The sequence below is a fragment of the Heptranchias perlo genome, chromosome 4, assembly GCF_035084215.1.
Source record: "Heptranchias perlo isolate sHepPer1 chromosome 4, sHepPer1.hap1, whole genome shotgun sequence".
In the NCBI taxonomy this organism is placed as follows: domain Eukaryota; kingdom Metazoa; phylum Chordata; class Chondrichthyes; order Hexanchiformes; family Hexanchidae; genus Heptranchias; species Heptranchias perlo.
Genome location: NC_090328.1, coordinates 26,819,371 through 26,840,263, shown reverse-complemented (window position 1 = coordinate 26,840,263; position 20,893 = coordinate 26,819,371). Strand labels below are relative to the sequence as shown.

Sequence of the window (20,893 nt, the reverse complement as noted above, 5' to 3'; positions counted from 1 at the left end):
AAATGTAGGTAATTGGAAAAGGTTTTCTGCAGCTAACAAAAAGATTTTAAAACAATTGTCATAAGAAAATAAATTCACTGAAAAGGGAATGCCAGCCCTCAAATTCTTTCTATTACTATTTTAGGCCATGGCACATGAAGCATAACTAAGAGGAAAATGCTATTTTGATCCACCTGGGTGTACGGGAGCATTAATGCATTCTGTCCTGAGCAGAGTTATCAATTGCTTCTGTAGTTATGACATATGTATTTGGATCTTTAAAAATACTTCCCCCAAATACACATACCACGCTGTCTGATCATTCACAGGTTTGGAGTCTTATTTCCTCTACAGGAGGCCAAAATGAGATGAATCTATTGGAAGGACCTGCTTCAGACAAGTTCACATCTATGCAAATAGCCAGATTGTGCCTTGTTAGCTTACACTGCCAGTCCAGTCTTCTTTCTCCACCCAACTCAATCTTGCATTGAAATCTAGGTGAGGGTGGAATTTATTTGGAATCTCTGTAGTTTTTTTATTGATTGAGTAGTAGTAGTACTTATCCAATGTTACAACTCCACAACATTCAAGCCTGTTCATTCTTAAGCTTCCAACTGGTTGCCTAATAAATTCCATTTATATCGCTCACGTAGAAACTGATAAAATCACACCAAGACACCTTCAGTGGTGGGCAAAACTATATCCCATTATTCACAAATATAAGTTCCACAGGTGCCAAGCACCTGAGTTAAATTTTTGTATTCTTCAAGGAGAGGAATGTTACCGGTGAAGAATGAAAACTTTTCCACCCAGTATCTGGATCAAGATACATGAAGGTAAAGCTCCCTTTGTGAAGGCCAACAATGAGGAAGAAGTGTTCTGGTCCCGCTGGGTAGTGATATTGTTAATGTATTCTAAAAGAACGTGCTTACAACATTGCTACACAGATCAAAAGATTTCGTACCCTGATGTTCCTTAACTCCAGTCTCAAAAATGCACCCCCTACTCTCCTAGTGACCTTACCATGGAAATGCATTGAGATTGCTCAAGCCCATTTCACTTTGGATCATTACAAGAGGCAGAGATAGAGCTTTCTTCCCATCAGTCAGCACTGGAAATAAATCCAGATGGCAGAGGGAAATGGACAGTGTACTACTTCATTATGAATTTCTTTTTAGCAGGTCACTCTCATCAGCTGTGGCTCAGAGGTAGCACTCTCGCCTCTGGGTCAGAAGGTTATGGGCTCGAGTCCCACTCTAGAGACCTGAGCACATAATCTAGGCTGACAATTCAGTGCAGTACTGAGGGAGTGCTGCACTGACAAAGAACAATCTTTCGGATGAGATGTTAAACCGAGGCCTCGTCTGCCCTCTGAATTGGACGTAAAAGATCCCAAGGCACTATTCGAAGTAGAGCAGGGGTCCTGGCCAACATTTATCCTTCAATCAACACCTAAAACAGATGATCTGGCCATTTATTTCATTACTATTTATGGGAGCTTGCTGTGTGCAAATTTGTGGCCATGTTTCCTAAATTACAACAGTGGCTATACTTCAAAAAGTACTTCATCTGTTATAAAGCACTTTGGGACATCCTGAGGTTATGAAAGGCGCTATATAAATGCAAATCTTTTTTCTTTCCCTCAAATTCATGCAATTTTATTAAAATAAAAATAATCAAGAAACGTGTCTCCAGATTAGCATAACATTTTGTAGATTTTTACCAAGCACACTTCAAAGCAATACAGCTCAGAAAAAAGAACTCCAATTTATTAAGTATTTTAATAAAAACAGAATGTGTGTTTGTAAGGTAGAAAGTCAGTAAAGCAACATTACACATTGGAAATTGTACACAAGAATATTAATGTATAATCTTTACATGAAAACATTTAAGGTAGAATTTAACATTGTATAGCCAGGGATAACTTATGAAAAAAATGGAAGAATTTAATTAGAACATTTAGTGAAATTTACTTAAGATAACTGGAGGCTGAGAGAATCGACAATACATTTAAGAAGTATCAGCAATTCAGGAGCTAGATAAATAAAAACTTCCACCTTAAATTAACAGATAATTTTAAGGAAGACTGAAAACCTGACAATAAAACCTTAAGCAAGCCATATTAAAACAATGACTAGCACAAATAATAAAAAAGGTGCTACAACACAGTCATATTGCAATAGTGAGAGATAATCTTGTGTTTTAAAAACCATTAATGTATTAAAGAACCTTTGCCACAGCTTTATAAAAAAATCTGCAATTGCCCTTTAACAAAACCTGCACATTAAGGTCCAGGATTTTTGTCTTTGTTTGGCGATGGTAAACAGTTGGGCACAAATTCAGGCACTGTTGCCTCAGACTAGAGTCTGTGGTCCATGTGTAAAAAGTTATTTGAATCTTGGACACTGAGTGCCATCAATTCCATATGAAAAAGTTATAAAATGAGGCATTTTGCAGAAAATCCGAGGCAATGGAGATATGGCCACAGGGAGAAGCAAAATCTTCCAACATTTGAAACTTGTATGCCCCAATGTGGCAGGCATGCCAGTCATTAGCACCAGTATGGGAGTGAAAATTCACAGGGAACAAATTCTGTAATTGCTGCAAACCACACTCCATCAGCAATAATATTTGTATCCAATGAGGGGGAAAAATACCAGTCAAAAGTGTACATTTAACTTGTGACTTGAAAATAATTGAGATACCTGGTAATATTAACGCATCATAAAATCTGGATTATAAAATTGTAACCATAATGCTGCTTGCCCATCTACCAGGGGCCATTACAGCAGAAAACCTGTAAGTTGCAGTTTTGCACTGAAGTCATTCCCCTCCCCATAATTCACAGAAACAAAAACATCCACAAAGGTACAACCTATAAACCAAATGTTACAGTATTTAATCAATTATTCTTGAAAATTGCTGTTGGGCATGCCTCAGAATGGTGAACGAGTTAGTTCAGACATTTTGCTATCACTGCAGTGGAACACTGTAGGAAGGCTTGCAGCATGCAGAAAGAAACACAGTCTACTTTGTTTTCAATGTTCTCACAAACAGTCCACATGCAGCAACAAAGTTGCAGCTCCTTTTTAAAAAGTTGCCACAGTTTTGAGTTCTAACATACATGAAGCTGAAAATTTTAATAATCAACTCAGGGTTTACTGGGTTAACAGGGCTTTTTGGCGGGTAAATGACGCAATACTCGATTGTCAGTGTACTTTAACAACTGTATTTATCCTCTTCATTTCAAGTTGTAATTGCTGGAATTGAGGAAAGAGATCTATAGAACATAGTTACCACCAGCCATTCATGCTACTGGAAAGCTGGCATGAGAATATTGAGATAAGTAAAGGGATACAGCTTTATTCTGGTGATGTCATAAAACTTTTGACCACTTAACCACCCTCCCTCCCCCCACCCCACAGTACTGAGGATAAAAAGCAAGATTCAGCCATCAACTACATGCTCAGTTCCAGTTCTTGTCAGTGTCAATATGATACTGTAAATTCCCCCTCCACTAGATGGATTGATTGTGGAGGTTCCTGTGTGAAATGGGTTTCAGAAAGTCCCTATCTCATCTACTATTCCACAAGAAGAAATTCTGCTTTCCTCCACTTCCTCAGGCCAGACAACAAATGGAACAAGCTCTTCTGAACTTATTCTCTTTTATTGTACTCTTTCGCTTGAAAAGATTTTTAAAATAAATTATACTTAACTATTTCTGCCCCTCTTCATTACCTATTTTTCTTCATTTTATCAACTCCTCATTTGGGTTTGTTTAGAAAGACCATAAATACTAAATACTGAAGCTTTTCTCCCCCATTTAGTGTCATTTTAAAAGAGGCTATATTCATTTAAGGGGGATGTTGAGTACAGTGCAACAATTTGGAGAGGCAGCGAGCACAAGCTGCCATGCCAATTTGGCTCAGTAATGCCATGTGGCGTTTAAATTGGGCAGCAGAGTCCTCTTTATTTAGCTTATTATAGTTTGACAAGTTTAACCACACAAATATTTAGAATAGATTCTTATGCCAATGGTTACCACTTGGACAAAATGGAAAGAAAAATGTGGCTAAAATATGATTAGCATTTGGTAAAAGTCAGCATAAACGTATTTGTTCCAGTAGTTTTACTTAATTAACAGCCACACATTTGATCATGTGAACTATGTGATCAGTCTTCTTGACCAATGTGGCTGCTGTAATGGTGTAACATAGTTAAGAGTATGATGTAACTGTACTAGAGATCTTTGCATCAAACACTAGTAAAAAAACAACCTACAAGTTAAATAAATACACATTAATACCCGCATCAAAACACTCCATACAATCAACCCTTTTCAGTTTCTTCATATATTAACATATCACATGAGGTGCAACTCTTTGAAAAGATGATGTATGTGGAAAAATGTCAAGGTGCTTGGGTTAAATCAGTTCACCCCTGTTGGTAGTTTGTGATGCATAGAGCCAGAATATTTTGATCCTGAGTGCTGTACAAATATAACATTACCACACGGTTCTGATGCAATTGTCATAATCTGGTGGCATTTCTTGTTGATCAACAAACAAAAGAATTAGCATGGGGGAGGAGAGGTAGACAACGCAATCCAAATACAGAATACACGTGTATTAAATTTAAGTTGATAATTAGAATAACAATACCCCCCTCTCTATATGTATTCCGAGTAACTACGCACCTTCATTTGCATAATCCCTAACTCTTACTTCAGACTACTTTACATCCACTATACATTGGAATCCTGTTTATTTTAATTGAAAGATTTGATATTTTACATTTTTTATTACGAAGCACTAAAACTTCCAGTTTTCCCTTTCAGTCCAGAAGTTATCAAGGAGTAGAATCTAATCTCTATACATGCATTAGGTGTTACAGACAAAAAGATCCACTCTTATTCTGATTTATAGATTGGGTCAGACACAAATTGGGATCCAGTAGCAACTTGCTTGACTGTAATTTACCAGACCAGCTAGGTTGACAACCTTTAGGTTACTTAACATGTCAATGTACATAATATTTCTATTTATTTATAATCTGGCTCGGCGCTGTATATATGCATGATATTTAAATTCTTCCCTAATCTTGCTAAATTCAAATTGTTTATTTTACTAATGCCACCTCAATATAAACCAGCAACCCAACATTATTCCTATAAACTTCCAGACATCACCTGCCAAGTAATTTTTTTGACTCCCCCGCCCCCCGCCCACAAACACACTTGAACTGCTGGACCAATCAATAGCAGTTAATATGTACGTATTGACAGGGAGTCAAAGGTTATAGTAGGTAGATGGGAAAGTAGGCTTGAGGTCACAATCAGATCAGCCACGATCTTATCAGAGTATGCTCAAGTGGCCAAATGGCCTACTCCTGCTCTTAATTCGTATGTACGTATGTACCTATCCTGTTTCCCAATCAAACTCACCAAGTTACTGATGAGAGTATCTAACCCCATTCAACATCCAAATACTATCCATACAGAAACCTGTAGAAATGCAATTTAACATATAAAACATTGTTGTCAGAGGCCATAATAGTATAAAAAAAGCCCATAGCTAGAGTACAATACAATATGACGGGTCAAACTGTTGCAATAGACAACAGGGCAGAAATATGACAAGTTAATATGGAAGAGGGATGAGGGAAACTGGAGTTCTGGGGGAAGGTAGAAAATTTACACTGAAAATTCACGGTTTGGACAACACATGGGAGCAATAATGGTCCATAAAAACAGCAAGATACATAGCCAACAGGAAGCCATCTTAATCCAGAGGGTGGACAGGTTCCCAGGTACAATGAACTTTTCTAAATCAACACCATCATACCTGTGAAAAGAGAAACACAGTTTCATTTATTTTAAAACAAGAACCATCTTTGAGGAAGGTTAGAGAGAAAATAAATTTGCCATTAATTGCTTTTATTTTTAAGTCTGTTAGGCAATATGGTAAACTTTCAGAATGCTTCCTCCCCTTCAATACAGTAAAAACCACTGGAATTTAAAGTGGTTCAGTTTGTGTCTTACTGCTCATCATTTCAAATTCAACCTGCATCCATCAGCTTCTGTTTATCAATTCAGACAGCTACTTTATTGCTGCATAAGCCTGAAATGGTTACCATCTAATCTTACAAACCATGTCCAAGATCAAACGCCAATTTCCCTCTTTTCCCACAAATTCATGTAATAAAGAATTATACAGCTTACTCCATGAAAAAGAAGCTTTCAATAAAGACTCTGGTAAATATCCTGGTGCTTTCATACAAGCTCAATAATCACAACTCCAGCTACAAGTAGCACAGTAATGCTGTGCATATTGTAGAATGAAGATATAGGTTCATCCCTGCAACTCAATCTCAGCTGGATCAGTACTGACCAAGTGGGTGAAAGAGGAGGTAGCCCCACACGTACACCTGGTAGCAACTGGTTGAGTATTGGCTTTGGCAAAGCGTGGAATTGGGTCACGTTTTGCCACTTGATCACAGTACGGCACAGGCATGATAGGGAAAATGGTCTCCTGTGCGGTAAAAATCTACAGTGTGTGCAGCAAGGCCCCAGGGCAAATAAAGTCAACAAAAAATATAAACATACATAACTCTCTTTTTAATTAAAATTGTGACCGTTGTCTATGTTGTGGCTGTCAAATCTGGCCGTTTCCTTCTTCCTCACTGATTTAAGTCTTTACTTTTCTACTTTTTAAATCAGTTATTTTCATGTTTGCTATCCACTAATCATTTTACCCAAAACTTCTCTCTCCAATTTCCATTTTTGTCCCCAATCACATTCTACCCAGTCAGATGGAAGTAATAAAATTGACAATATACCGGACAAACAACAATCCAGAAAATACCAACTTCTCCCCTCCCCTCCCATGGCCCAATGCATTGTTCCAAGTCTAATGCACAAGTGTGAGTTTGGGTATAACCATTGGTGATTCTTCACCACAGCCCAGCCCACTCAGCTGAGCCCAGACTTGAACATATGGAAGAAAGTGCATGCAGAAACTTCACTGCTTCTTTTCTTGGCTGGCTAGCAATATTGTAGCAAGAATAAACAACATGCAAACAGGTCCTAATATATTTAGATTCATAATACAGTTAGATCAAATATTTCTGATGCTCATCTATTTCACTTCTAATGATATAAACAGGTGGTCGAGGGTGGCAGATTTATTTATGTGCATGGGCTGGCTGAGGGGGAACAGATTTATTTCGGTACTCAATTGTTCCTTTTTAAAAATTTTATGTGTGACAAATTCCACAGGAAGTCCAGTAGTGCATGTATGTATAGTAATTTTTATGGTAGCTTATCAAACAGAAATTGAGTGCAGTTTACTTACTCAAACCAGTTTGTTAGGGTCATCATCACATACAGAGAGCCAAGAAAAAAGACAAAGTGGAAGAAGGAGTAACTGTACACGACAGCATTCTTCTCATTGTGGATCACTTTCTGGGTTCCTTTCTCACCTCCATCTACATCATAGTTACCTGGCACATAGAGGTAAATAGGTCAGTGTATGAAGCCGCAGTTATCAAATTTACCAAGTACAGCAAATGGTGAGTGGCCCACTGCCACATATGTTAATATTTATTAATATATTAATATTCAACCCACAAGCCAGCACGAGAGCTCAGGGTGAACTTAGTACCAGGACAGACATTCACTTTGTTCTACGCTTCCGTGTCTCTTCTGTGAACAAACTCCTGTCAACCAACAACTATTATCTATTTCCGTGGCTTTGAAAATAGTATTTTTGTTACATACCATTACTGCATTGTTATTAATAAAAAGTCATGGGGTCATACAGCAACAAAGAGGCAAGATGGATTGCTGGCTGCAGTCTTCCACTCTCCTGAGTTGCAGATGGCAGCCAACGTTGCTATGGGAAAAATGCCAAATGGAGGTCAGGCACTTCCTCAAAAGGGGCGGAGAGTGTGACGTGACGTGATTCTGCCTGTTTAGCGTCCCCTGCCATATCCAATTCCACTCCCAGTTTATTTGCTTCCAAATTCTAGTAATGGAGGTTCGGATCTTACCTTCTTCATCTGGCACAAAACAGAAGCAGCAGCGAGCTTCCTGCAACAATGAGGAGTTACATTAAACGCAGTCACTATACAGAACAGGGTCTCGGGCAGTACTATTTAATTTAAACGCATTTCAATGTTAAAAGCATACTGATTGAACAATACTGGGTCAGATTTTTTCCCTTTCAGATGTGCAAGTAGGAATGCAAATTACAACCCTACACTAACTTTCAATTTTTATTTTGTGCAGTATATAAAAAGTGATCTTTTTTCCTTTATAGAAATGCTTTCCATTTCTCCTCCCGTACAGCTCTGTTGCAGACCCACACGTTTCCAAAGAAGGTGGACAACCTTAGGCCTCTACCTGGAACTCAGTTATAGTATCCACTGAGAGAAACATGTAAGCAGCTGTAAAGACTCAAGCCCCCACCCCCGATTTTCTGCACCGTCCCCCATCCTTAATGCTCCCAATTTGGGCAGATGGGAAAGGGGGGGCGGGAAGAAAAGGAAGACAGGAAAGTTGCTGTTTAGGGACAATCATGAGTAAACCCAATCCTGTACCATGGCATGGTGCGACTGATTCTGTACGTTAGTGTACTCAACCACCAAGCAAACTGTGAACGAACCTTCACCACACAGACTGCAGAGGTTCAAGAAGGCGGCCCACCTCCACGTTCTCAAGTCCAACTAGGGTTGGGCAATAAATGCTGGCCTTTATATGGGTAACAGCAAATCAGAACCAAAGATAGGGAGCTCAACTGCCAGGCTGCAATCACCTCCAAAGTGTGAAGACAGGGATGATAATTATTATGTGGTACATTTAAATAGTTTACTCAAACTTACTTTTGAGCAATGCCAATGTTAGAATTTTTTGTTTGGACAGCATTAATGAGAGCACATTATACACCACACTGTGGGTGGATTGGATCTGAAGTACGCAAACTGTAGGTGTAAATATGCAGATACTCTGCGTACTTCGGCACATGGTATGAGGCCACAGCAGCATACAAACAGGCTGTTACAATCTCGCACCAGCTCAGTCTATTTGAATGTCTGCACAGACTGGAATTTTGCATGAATACACTATGCATACATATATAATTAAACATATTCTACCCACCAAGCCCTCAATATAAATATTATTGCAGGGTACAGACTAATAAATTCCATTAAAATCATATCAAAGATTATTTTTATATACATCTGAAACAGCAACACTAGATTCTAGCCATAAACTTTGCTCAGAATGTTTCTCCAGAAATACAACATTTACTGCAGAGAGCGGGATGGAGTTTCAGGTTTAAAAATCAGGACATGCTCCAGGATCCACAGTATCTTTCTGAAGTGGATAATTCAGTCTTGAATCCATCCACATCAAATGATATGCAGATGGCAACTGATTAAATTAAATCTCTGTTGGACCCACTTTCTAAAAATGGATTTAAAGCCGGAAGGTCCCTTCCCATCAACCCGCCAAGACAGATTTTTAAACGTTAAGAAAAAACAAGACACAGATTTATGTTTATTGACACTGCCCTCAGTGGGCTAGTGATTATAACTGGAATAGAAAAAAAGGAACACTTTAAAATGTCCAAGACCATTTTGTAAAAGGTTTGAACACAAACCTACAAAATGTTCCACTGGTTAAAATCCCACAAAGCTCCACCAAGTGGGTGATATGCTTTTCTTTAACGGATAGTAAATTCTCTCCCCAGGGTGCCTTGCACAAACATGCCACTCAGACAGCAATTGCACTGGACAAAAGGCAATGAATGAGCACTGGAACATTTGAGAATCGACAGCACAACAGCTTGAAATCCAGTCTTAGGTACAGACGTGCAGGTAGAAATCCATCTTAGGCAGTCAGTGCAAAGTGGGCGTTATCAAATCAGTCGCCCATTACACGCCCCTAGGACGGATTTCTACCTCATGGGCTACGGCTTCTTCCACTTTGGCAAATCAGATATATATTTATATACTCACCGTCGGTTCAGAGCTTGGGGTTTTGCTCACCCCCAGGGTTACTGAGCTAGAACGTGTTGTGGAGCTTAGACTAAAAAAAACAGAAAAAAAAAGTTTTTTTAAAAATAAGATTAGAGTCTCTTGAAGACCCCTTGTGGCTCTCCCACTTGGGAATCCATTTACTATTAAAGTATCTCCCATTGTTTTCCAGGTTGTAGCAGCATCAATAAACTCAGCGTGGAGACCAAGGGGTAAATTTTAACAGGGAGCTGGGCAGAGTGAGGGCTGGAATTCCTGACAGGAAAGCTGGAGGTACGGGTCACCCAGACAGTCCTCACGATTTTGGCATGAGGACGTCTTTCATTTTTTTTCCCTGTAGGTTTCCCGCCCAACAGGCCAGTCAGATTAACAGGCTGGCTGTCAGTCAGTCGGACGGGAGAGCAGCCAGGGAACGGTTGCTAGCAGGTAAGTGTTAGATGGGGGCGGGTCCATCATTGGGAGGGGGGAGTCGGAGTTCGCTGTTAATTGTATCCATGAGATTTATGGATAGTTTTAATTGTATTCAGGTGGTGCATATCATTTGAGAAGTCTCCTGTATCCATATTTAAGAGAGCTGATCTAGGGTGTGTTGTGGTGTGTGTAATGTGGAGCTGTGTGAATAAAGGCTTGGAAGCAACTGAAGACCAGGCTCTGGTATTCTATCCTTCACCACCTGGCTATCCAATTTATAACAATCAGGGGCGCGGGTGGGGGCGAGATGACGGGCTGTGGTGGGTGGGGGGAGCCCCAGGTAGCAGGCCAGTGTGGGTGGGAGGGGACCCAAGGTGGCGGGCGGGCAAGATGGCAGGTGGTGGGGGGGGGGGGGGGGGAGTAGGATATCGTGGGCTGGGGGGGGGGGGGGGGGGTCAGCCGTTTCGCGTGTGTGCAATCGCGGCAGGTAGCCTTGTTGGGCCCGTGTAGGAAACACTCCTGCTCCTCCAGCCCCACAAATAGTCCAAAAAGGTACTTAGCTGCTGAGCCGGGCCTTCTCCCCTCTTCTTACGTGGCATGATGCAGAAGGCCCGGGAATCCCAGCCCCCAGGAGTTAAAAATAAAAAATAAAGTCAAAATGGAGGCCCGCAGCCTCCTTGAAAACTTTCAGTGACTGACCCGCCTCCTGACAGTGGGTTGGTCGCCCGCCCCTCGACCCGCCTCCGTTAATACCAGAAGTGGGCGGGTTTTAGTTGAGATAAAATTTTCCCCCAAATGTTTCCCCAAGGCTGTGTCAATTGTCAGATAGTTGCATCATTAAAACTTCTAACACACATACCTCGCCTCCTCCAACAGTCTGCTGTACATCTGATACCTCCTCTTCCAACACTCTACATCTGGCTCCCTAGTCATTTTGTTTCAACTTGTCCCTTTGTTCCATGAATGTATTTTGAAGAACAGCCCATGACAACCCACTTTAGGTCATTATTTAATCAGTCTGAAAACTGGTCGCGATTAGGCCCAACTCTACTCTTGCTTTTAAGCAGGCTGCTCATTACCGATCTGACAGAGACAATTTGAAGGGAAGTGCCTCCCCCATACTCCTCACTAGTACAACTTCGATTGTGCATCAGTAAACACACCAGCAGCAACTGTTTCCCCTTGCGATGGACGATTCTGCTACACACGAGTGCACAAAAAGTGCCAAAATTTGCAGTTCTACAATCAAAACAATTATGCCAGAAACAATCCGGCAATTTTTTTTTAAAAAAGTTGTTCAGAGATTACGTTCTCCATTACAACCTCAATTTTTATTTTTATTTCAATTTAAAACTAAATAATCAACAAAAAAAATTGTGGCGAAGAAGAATAAGTCAGCACTCCAAATGAGAGCGCTTTGGTGTCTCAAAAGCAGCTTTCAGGTGATTATAGTGTCACTTAAGAGTCTTGATTTACCTTTTATATCTGGAAGTGTTCTCACTCAACAGCCTGTTGAGTTGCCTCTGAATGACCTAAAATGGGCCGTACAATTGCAAACTTTGGTAACTTCCAAGTTAAATAGCAACATTTGAATCCATTTCTGATAGGGTGGATGAGAACTTGCCCTTGCCCATATTTATTTTATGTACATACAAGCTTTAAGTGTGCTGCCTCCATTTCATCAATTAAAATTGCAAAATCAGAGTGTTCTGGAAACAAGGAGGGTGTGTTGCCCACCTGGTGCAAGGGTAAAGGACGTCTCAGAGCAACTGGAAAGGAACTTGGAAAGGGAGAGGGAGGATCCAGTCAGCACCAATGACATAAGAAAGAACAAGAAGGAGATCCTGCTGAGGGAATATCAGAAGCTAGGAACTAAGTTAAAATGCAGGACCCCACGGGTGGTAATCTCAGGTTTACTACCCGAGCCATGTGCTAATTGGTATAGGGATAAACAAATCAGAAAGGTGAATGTGTGGATGAAAGAGTGGTGTGGGAAGACCACTTTCATGGGACACTGGCACTAGTACTGGGACAGGAAGGAGCTGTACCGCTGGGACGGGCTCCACCTGAACTGGAATGGGACCAGAGTCCGAGCAGAAAAGGATAAATAGGGCGGTGGATAAGGCTTTAAACTAGCAAGATGGGGGGAGGGATCTGGTAGCAATAACAAAAGCTTAAAGATAAAATAAACAGGAGATGAGTGTAAAGGTCAGACCAGAGTAAGGAATAAAGATAACAAACGGTCAAGGAACAAATACAGTTATAAAACAGAAGTATAAAAGGACAATTAAAAATAAAGTAAAAGGAGCAACTATTAAAGATGAATTAAACAGCCTGTACAGCAATGTACACAGCGTCCAAAATAAAACAGGGGAGCTGGTGGTAATAATCCATAGTGAGGGAACAGATGTAGTTGGAATAACTGAAACATGGCTAAATAAAGAACAGGACTGGCAACTAAATATTGCAGGTTATAACCTAATCAGAAAGGATAGGGAAGAAGGGGGTGGAGTAGCTGTAATAATTACAAATATAATGGCAGTAGATAAAAAAAGACTGATAACTAACAGAAGGATAGAAACAGAATCCATATGGATTGAAATTAAAGATAAGGGATCGATCATGTTAATAGAGGTATACTACAGACCACCTAATAGTGGAAAGGAGGTGAAGGAAGAAATATGTAAGCAAATATGTGAAATGAGTAAATGACATAGAATAATAATCATGGGAGATTTTAACTATCCCCAAATAAACTGGCAAGAAGAGGTAGGTAAAGGGGTACAAGGAATGGAGTTTTTACAATGTGTGCAGGACTCCTTTCTTACCCAGTGTGTAAAAAGCCCAAGAGAGGAAGCACAGCTGGATCTAGTATTGGGAAATGAACCAGAACAGTTAAAAGACATAAGCGTAAGGGAACATCTAGGTAATAGCGATCACAACATAATAAGTTTTAAAATTAAGATTGAGAAAGACATAAGTAAGACAAAGGCCAAAGTAATAAATTGGGGAAAAAAGCTGATTTTCAGGAGATGCAAATGGAACCAGGGAAAATAAACTGGAAAATTTTACTGATAAACAATGAACCAAAACAGCAGTGGGAAACATTTAAAATCGTGATCAAGAGTCCAGGAGAAATGTATCCCACTAAAAAGCAAGAACAAACTAGCCAGTAATGATACACCATGGATGAATAAAGAGATAAAGGCAAAATTGAAAGAAAAAGGCAGTCACTAAGTACATAGACAACAAAGGAGGATGACAAAATGGAATACGAATAGGTTAGGAAGAAATTTAAGAAAAACAATTAGGAAGGCAAAGAGAAATACAAAATTAAATTATCAAGGAATATAAAAAGAAACATAAACATAAACAGACAAATAAAAAAAGAAAAATCAGGATAGGGATAGAGCCACTAAGGGATACACACAATAAACTCACAGGTAATGACTGCAAAATAGAAGAAATATTAAATAATTACTTCGCCTCAGTATTTACCAGAGACGCTAACATGGTGGGCATGATATTAGAAGAAGAGATCAAAAAAGATATAAGGACATTTAAGATAGAAAGGGGGGAGATAATTGATGAACTAATCAAACTTAGAGAGGATAAAGCCCCTGGTTCTGATGGATTGCCTCCGTGCATATTAAAAGAAATTAGGGAAGAGATAGCAGAGGCACGATGACATATATATAAAAAATCATTAGAAAAGGGAATAGTGCCAGAGGACTGGCAGACAGCTAATGTGATTCCTATATTTAAAAAAATGACATAGAACCAGTCCAGGGAACTATAGACCAAAGTCGGTGGTAGGACAGATAACGGAATCCTTACTCAAAAGATGTAAGAGAAAAACAACTAGAAACCAAAAATAATATAACAAAGCACGGATTTCAAAAGAGAAAGCCATGCTCGACAACCTTATTGAATTATTTGAAAGGGTGGACAAGGGTAATGCAGTAGATGTAATACATTTGGATTTTCAAAAGACCTCCAATAAAAGGTACCGCATAGTAGACTCATGACTAAGGTCAGAGCATGTGGAGTCAGGGGACAATAGGACAAGTAGCAGAATGGATAGCAAGCTGGCTGCGAAACAGAAAACAGAGAGAGTAGGGATTAAAGGTAGTTACTCAAACTGGTAAAATGTGGGAAGTGATGTTCCACAAGGATCGGTGCTGGGACCACTGTTGTTCACTATTTACATAAACGATTTGGACTCGGGATTTGGAAGTACAATTTCAAAATTTGCGGACAACACCAAATTGGGAAGTATAGTTAATACCAAGAAGGACTGCGACAAAATCCAGGAAGACATTAATAAACTTGCAGAATGGGCATGTAATTGGCAAATGAATTTCAATATAGATAAGTGTGAGGTATTACATTTTGGTAGGAAGAATAAGGAGGCCACATACTGCTTGGATAATAAGAGTCTAAATGGCGTAGAGGAGCAGAGGGATCGGGAGGGGTACGGACGCAGATTAATAAGGCCATTAAAAAAAGCAAACCAAGTACTGGGGTTCATGTTAAACTTGTATAGAACCTAGGTTAGCCCACACTTGGAGTACTGTGCACAGTTCTGGTCTCCAAATTATAAAAAGGATATAGACACACTGGAGAAGGTGCAAAAAACATTTACTAGGATGATACCAGAACTGAGAGATTATACCCATCAGGAAAGATTGAGCAAGCTGGGGCTCTTTTCTTTAGAAAAGAGAAGGCTGAGGGGTGACCTGATAGAGGATCTTTAAGATTATGAAAGGATTTGATAGGGGAGACGTAGAGAAGATGTTTCCACTTGTGGGGGAGATCAGAACTAGGGGCCATAAATATAAAATAGTCACTAATAAATCCAATAGGGAATTCAGGAGAAACTTCTTTACCAGAGAGTGATTAGAATGTAGAACTCGCTACCACAAGGAGTAGTTGAGGTGATTAGTGTGGATGCATTTAAGGGGAAGCTAGATAAGCACATGAGGGAGAAAGGAATAGAAGGATATGCTGATAGGGTTAGATGAAGTAGGGAGCGAGGAGGCTCGTGTGGAGCATAAGCACTGACGTGGACCCGTTGGGCCAAATGGCCTATTTTGGTGCTGTACTTTCTACGTAAGTTTGCAGTCATCGGAGTACATGACTGGCAGGGCCTTCTTACTCTGATATAACGGATATGTTCAAGATCAATGTCAATCTAAAAGTCCCAGTTGTATGACCACAGCCAGATGTTGGTTTATCTGACCTGAACAACAAAATGAGAGATTAACATACCAGGCATAGAGCACACAGCCATACATGATAATGGCTCCCAGCACAGAAACAAGCCGGTCATCTGTTTGAAGACCACTGTCCAATAACTGAGGGGTGCAGATTGTGGTATTGACTCCATTCTTCATAACTGAAGAGAAATTAAAAACAAGTCAGTTCCACTAAATCTTTAGAGACATGACAATTCTATTTATTTTTAAAATGAAATCATTTATAATAAAACAGCCTATTTTTTAAAAAATGTTTTTTTATTTTTACCGAAATGTGTACGTACCATATTCTGCAGGTGTATTGGCTAGTGCAGAGAAGGTGAGATACATCACATAACAGCTGATTACTCCAGACTGCAGGAGACCTGAGTTAGGCTGATCTAAAACAGAATGCAAATAGAGAATCCTTTAAAAGAATTATGCAAAACAAATAGTTAAATATGTGATGTACAAGGAGCAAGGAAATAATGTCTTCTCTTTCATTAAATAAAACACAGAATCCTGTACAGAAGGGTCTTCCTTTGTGATCTACTTAAGGCTACAATGGAGCTTGGGGCCATGTATAAATTAATGGTCCCATTAATTGGCATTTAACTCAGTTTACTAATGTTAACAGATCCACAATGAGGCAACAGTGCTAATCAACAGACTTGCCCAGAAAATTCAAACAGGACAAACCAATTAGCAAAAAATATAAGCACCAAAAGGACAGAGTTGTTTGGGCTTCATGGGTCAGAAGGCCAATGCTCAAGGACTACATGTGTTTCATGGCCACAGTTTGAATGCCCCCGTTAGAGGTACACAATACAGACAAATCCAAGCCCCCTACGCAGCCCGCACCGCTGATTAGAATATAAATATGACCAAAAATGCAGTACTTCTGGAGGAACTTGGTTATGCAAACACTCTGCTTGCCTCTTTTAGCAGGACTTTATAGCAACTGTCTGAAACTTGCAATAAGCTTTGCTTAAATCATTTATTTCATGATTTTACAGAAAGCTCATATTGAAGCAGCCGGAAAAACTACTTCACACGGTGAGACTGAACAGACCAGGAAATAAATCAAGAACCAATAGCTGAAAACTATTTAAAAGTGAAAATGCACCATATAGGAGAGTATGGCTTTAAACACAAGAGATATTAGTGAGAATAAGATTTATGTCGTCACTGCCATAAAAAAAGGGGTGAATAGAATTCAAGGGTTTAGAAATTATTGAAATATTTAATTTTTTTTATGATGTGGAGATGCCGGTGATGGACTGGGGTTGACAATTGTAAACAATTTTACAACACCAAGTTATAGTCCAGCAATTTTATTTTAAATTCACAAGCTTTCGGAGGCTTCCTCCTTCGTCAGGTGAACGATGTGAAAATGAAATCCTCATTTTTTCATTTCGAGGATTTCATTTTCACATCGTTCACCTGAGGAAGGAGGAAGCCTCCGAAAGCTTGTGAATTTAAAATAAAATTGCTGGACTATAACTTGGTGTTAAAAAAAATTATAAACAATTTTACAACACCAAGAATGTACTTAAGTGTTTAGAAATAGAAAGTTCCAACCAGTCACTTGCGATGCTGAACATTAGTTATCAAGTCATGGAACCCCCCTCCCCTCCTGCTCATTCTGGCAGTGAGTAGCTGAGCCACACAGGCAATAAAATCCCAGGTTCAATTCCTCAGCTGCACTGAGTTTGCAGAACAGCACTAGAGGGTTACAATTGATCTCAGTTCCTCTGGACTACACAGAGAAAGGGAAAAATAACACAATTAGGCCAGGGTTGCTGCTATCCAATACCCTTGTTGAAGTGTGAATTTGGAGACATCAGATGAAGATGGAATTGACTCAGTGGCAAGGGGTTTGATGGTTCAACAGTCTGCCGATACTCACTGTCGGAGTTCATACATGAATAACGGCCACGTGGAGGAGATCAGAAGGCACCTGTGGAACCATATCCCAGCAAAGTGTCAATCTCTTCAGGAGAGATGGGTGGAGAGTAATAAGTGAGAGAAAAAAAGTTGACAAAAATATATATATTTTTTTAAGTTATTCAGACTAGTTTGGGGAGATATTTATGTGTCACACTACTGTCTAGAATGTATCCTTGATGTATTCTTAAAATGGGAATACATGACACAGATACCCATAAAATAATTTCTTCTGAAATAAACTTCACTTCAGGACTTGCACAAAAGAGACAGACAAATTAGACTGAATACACGTCACGTTGACAGCTGTTCTACACCGACATGTGGAATGTCACACAGAGGATGCCGAGTCGCTGGAGGGAGCGCACTGAACCCAAAACCCAACCGAGAGACACAAAAGGGATTTTGTTTTTACAACTAAAATATAGTAGGTTAGTTTGTGGCAAGGGCAGCAGAACATCAAGTATTGTGCCTCAAGGACAGCAGGGAAACACACGTTGAAACAAAGTATGATTTTAACAGAAGCATTTCTAACCCCTTGGCAACAAGAACCTGCCCATTCAAATGGAGCATTATTGTAGGCTAGAATGCTCACTTTTCCTTACCAACAGGTAAGCCTTGCTGAACACACAACCGTGTGGTTTTATCTGACGCAATGACATTCTATTACTTTCACATGACCCAATTCCACTTCCAGTCGGATTAGATTGCTTTTCTTCCCAGCAGTTCGTATGATTTTCACAGCTTGTTCTTCTATTAGGGAATTGTATCACCTTTCTACAATGTCTCAGAACAGATCCTCTTAAGCATCCAAACAGTTACCATCGCTTATTTCTGCATGGATAGTACAGCACAAAGTAGCACATCATGCCCATATTTGTCACAGTTCGATCATGTAATCATAGCCTTGTAATTTGATGGCAATGAATGGAAAGTTTTTTTTTAAATAAGTAAACACTAGGGCCATATGGCTTTGTTGGGTGTGGGAAAGACAAGTCGGAGTGTAATTGGAAATGCTCAAGTGATGGAGTTCCAGTCACAAAAAAAAACTCAGGAGGCGTGCACCAGGCACTACAGTGAATGGTGGGGTCGACCTCCAGAGGCAGCCGCCAGACTGGTTTAACTTGTTCCCTACACAAAGCCATCTGGCCCTCTTCCGCCTCCTCCAAACACAACCCAGTAGGAATGGTGACAAGCACTGTCATTAAATATCAGAATACCAGCTGAAATAACAAAGTCAGGCTGAAGCGGTGAGTTCACTCACACAGAATTTTTAAACTGGAGATCAAAAAGTACAGCAACCAAAATCATTCGCCATTATTACTGACGTTAATAAAAACAGACAGTACTGGGAAAAAAGAAAGAGAAAAAGGGAACAGAAAGGAGAAAAAGAGGGGGGGGGGGGGAAAGAGAAAAGTGAGAAAAAGAGAGACTGGATTGAGAGAAAGATAATCCATCAGATAACAAGTATAATGTCTGGGCACTCAGTGTAATTGATACATGATGTCCACTTTATGGATTACAACAACAACTTGCATTTATATAGCGCCTTTAACGTAGCAAGATGTCCCAAGATGCTTAAATTACATAAGCAGTAGAAAGTTTAGAGCAATTAACAATTAATCAGTGAGGAATAGTCTATATATAAGTACAAGATATTTTAAGTACTTTATTTTAAGCTTTGAAATTATAACATTTTCAGCAAGTACAAATGAGTGAGTCTCAAATCAGCTCTCAGTGTCTTTCCTCATGCAGCTTTGTTGGAATCAGGGATGAAAATAAAAGCACTGGAGAAGTGCTAGTTTAGTAATATTGGGAGTCAGGATTCAATGTTGTGAACTCACATTTTTGAACACAGGGTGTAATCGCCACCATGGAGACGATGAAGCATAGGCCAGTGTTCACACCCAACAAAATCTTGCTTAGCTTGCATCCGTCAGGGTCGGTGTAAAATATCACCATTAGAACAACAGCTAAAACAGCTATCGAGTACAGAATGAGAGTCACCAGGGCCAAGGCAGCATACCAGCACTTATTGTTTGATGTTCCAGCCCACCTATTAGCAAAATACACAAAACAGGAAACTGGTCAGTAGTCATTTGAATAGTAGACAAGAACCAAAAGCCCACACGTTAGATCAGACATGAGGTGATGGTGCCCAGAATCTTAAATGTTTATTGAAACACTACACTGAAAGAGCACCTTTCCTAGCTAGGGCATAATAACCCATGATGTCAGAAAAATAGCTCAACTTCCATCCAAATTAAAAACACAATGATTGTACTCCTTGCCAGTTTTCCAACCGTTTCCTTTCGTACTAGGCCAAAAGGGCCATCAGGTGCCCCATCTTAAATTTCTGGCAATGCCGTTCTGTAATAATTTACTAGGAACTGTGCAAAAACTGGCTTTGATGTAATTTCAGGTTTCCCCTTCAGACCTGCAGAAGAATTTAACCTACACTCATCCCCCCTCCTTTGGCTGCCACTGGAACCCAGCTCATATAGAACTGCTGCACTAACATTTCAGGGTAGATGGGTCGCTTCAATGCATTCATTGTACCTACACAAAAAACATTATGAAGCCAATATACATTCTGGCTATATGGTACTTGCAGGAGAGACCAGCTTGTAGGCATGGGTGAAACTAGAACTAGGGGGCATAATCTTAGAATAAGGGGCTGCTCTTTCAAAACTGAGATGTGGAGAAACTTCTTCACTCAGAGGGTAGTAGGTCTGTGGAATTTGCTGCCCCAGGAAGCTGTGGAAGCTACATCATTAAATAAATTAAAACCAGAAATAGACAGTTTCCTAGAAGTAAAGGGAATTAGGGGTTACGGGGAGCGGGCAGGAAATTGGACATGAATTTAGATTTGAGGTTAGGATCAGATCAGCCGTGATCTTATTGAATGGCGGAGCAGGCTCGAGGGGCCGATTGGCCTACTCCTGCTCCTATTTCTTATGTTCTTATAAAGGCTGAAACAACTCACTTAATCTTGGTCTTTAAAGATCAGTTGGACCAAGGGGTATGAAGAAATGGGGAATCCTTCCTAACTAGTCTTCCTGCTGGTTGGGGGACGGGTCATAACCTTTGACTGGAATCAGGTAGCTGGCTATTGTTGGCTTATTCCTCTCCTTTGATAGTTTGCTCTCCCCTATTGAGATGCTTAGGGTGCTGGATGGGGGGGGCAGGCTTGCAAACTTTTTAAGTAAGTGCATGGTAATTTTATACACAATATAATCAAAACAAATAGAATAATGGAACGTAGAATTAATCTAACTTCA

At 39.9% G+C, this 20,893-nt stretch overlaps 1 protein-coding gene across 1 annotated transcript in view; it reads right to left on the bottom strand.

The window, feature by feature from the left end:
- Positions 1-1,727: 1,727 nt before the first annotated feature.
- serinc5 (serine incorporator 5) overlaps positions 1,728-20,893 on the bottom strand; it is a 62,715-nt gene continuing 43,549 nt past the window's right edge. The window contains exons 6-12 of the mRNA XM_067982649.1: positions 19,457-19,668; positions 15,971-16,066; positions 15,700-15,826; positions 10,000-10,069; positions 8,029-8,068; positions 7,332-7,479; positions 1,728-5,822 (exon numbers count right to left, since the gene is read on the bottom strand). Of these exons, the coding sequence (XP_067838750.1) occupies positions 5,672-5,822; positions 7,332-7,479; positions 8,029-8,068; positions 10,000-10,069; positions 15,700-15,826; positions 15,971-16,066; positions 19,457-19,668 (844 nt within the window). The 3' untranslated portion in view covers positions 1,728-5,671. The remainder of the gene's footprint in view (positions 5,823-7,331; positions 7,480-8,028; positions 8,069-9,999; positions 10,070-15,699; positions 15,827-15,970; positions 16,067-19,456; positions 19,669-20,893) is intronic.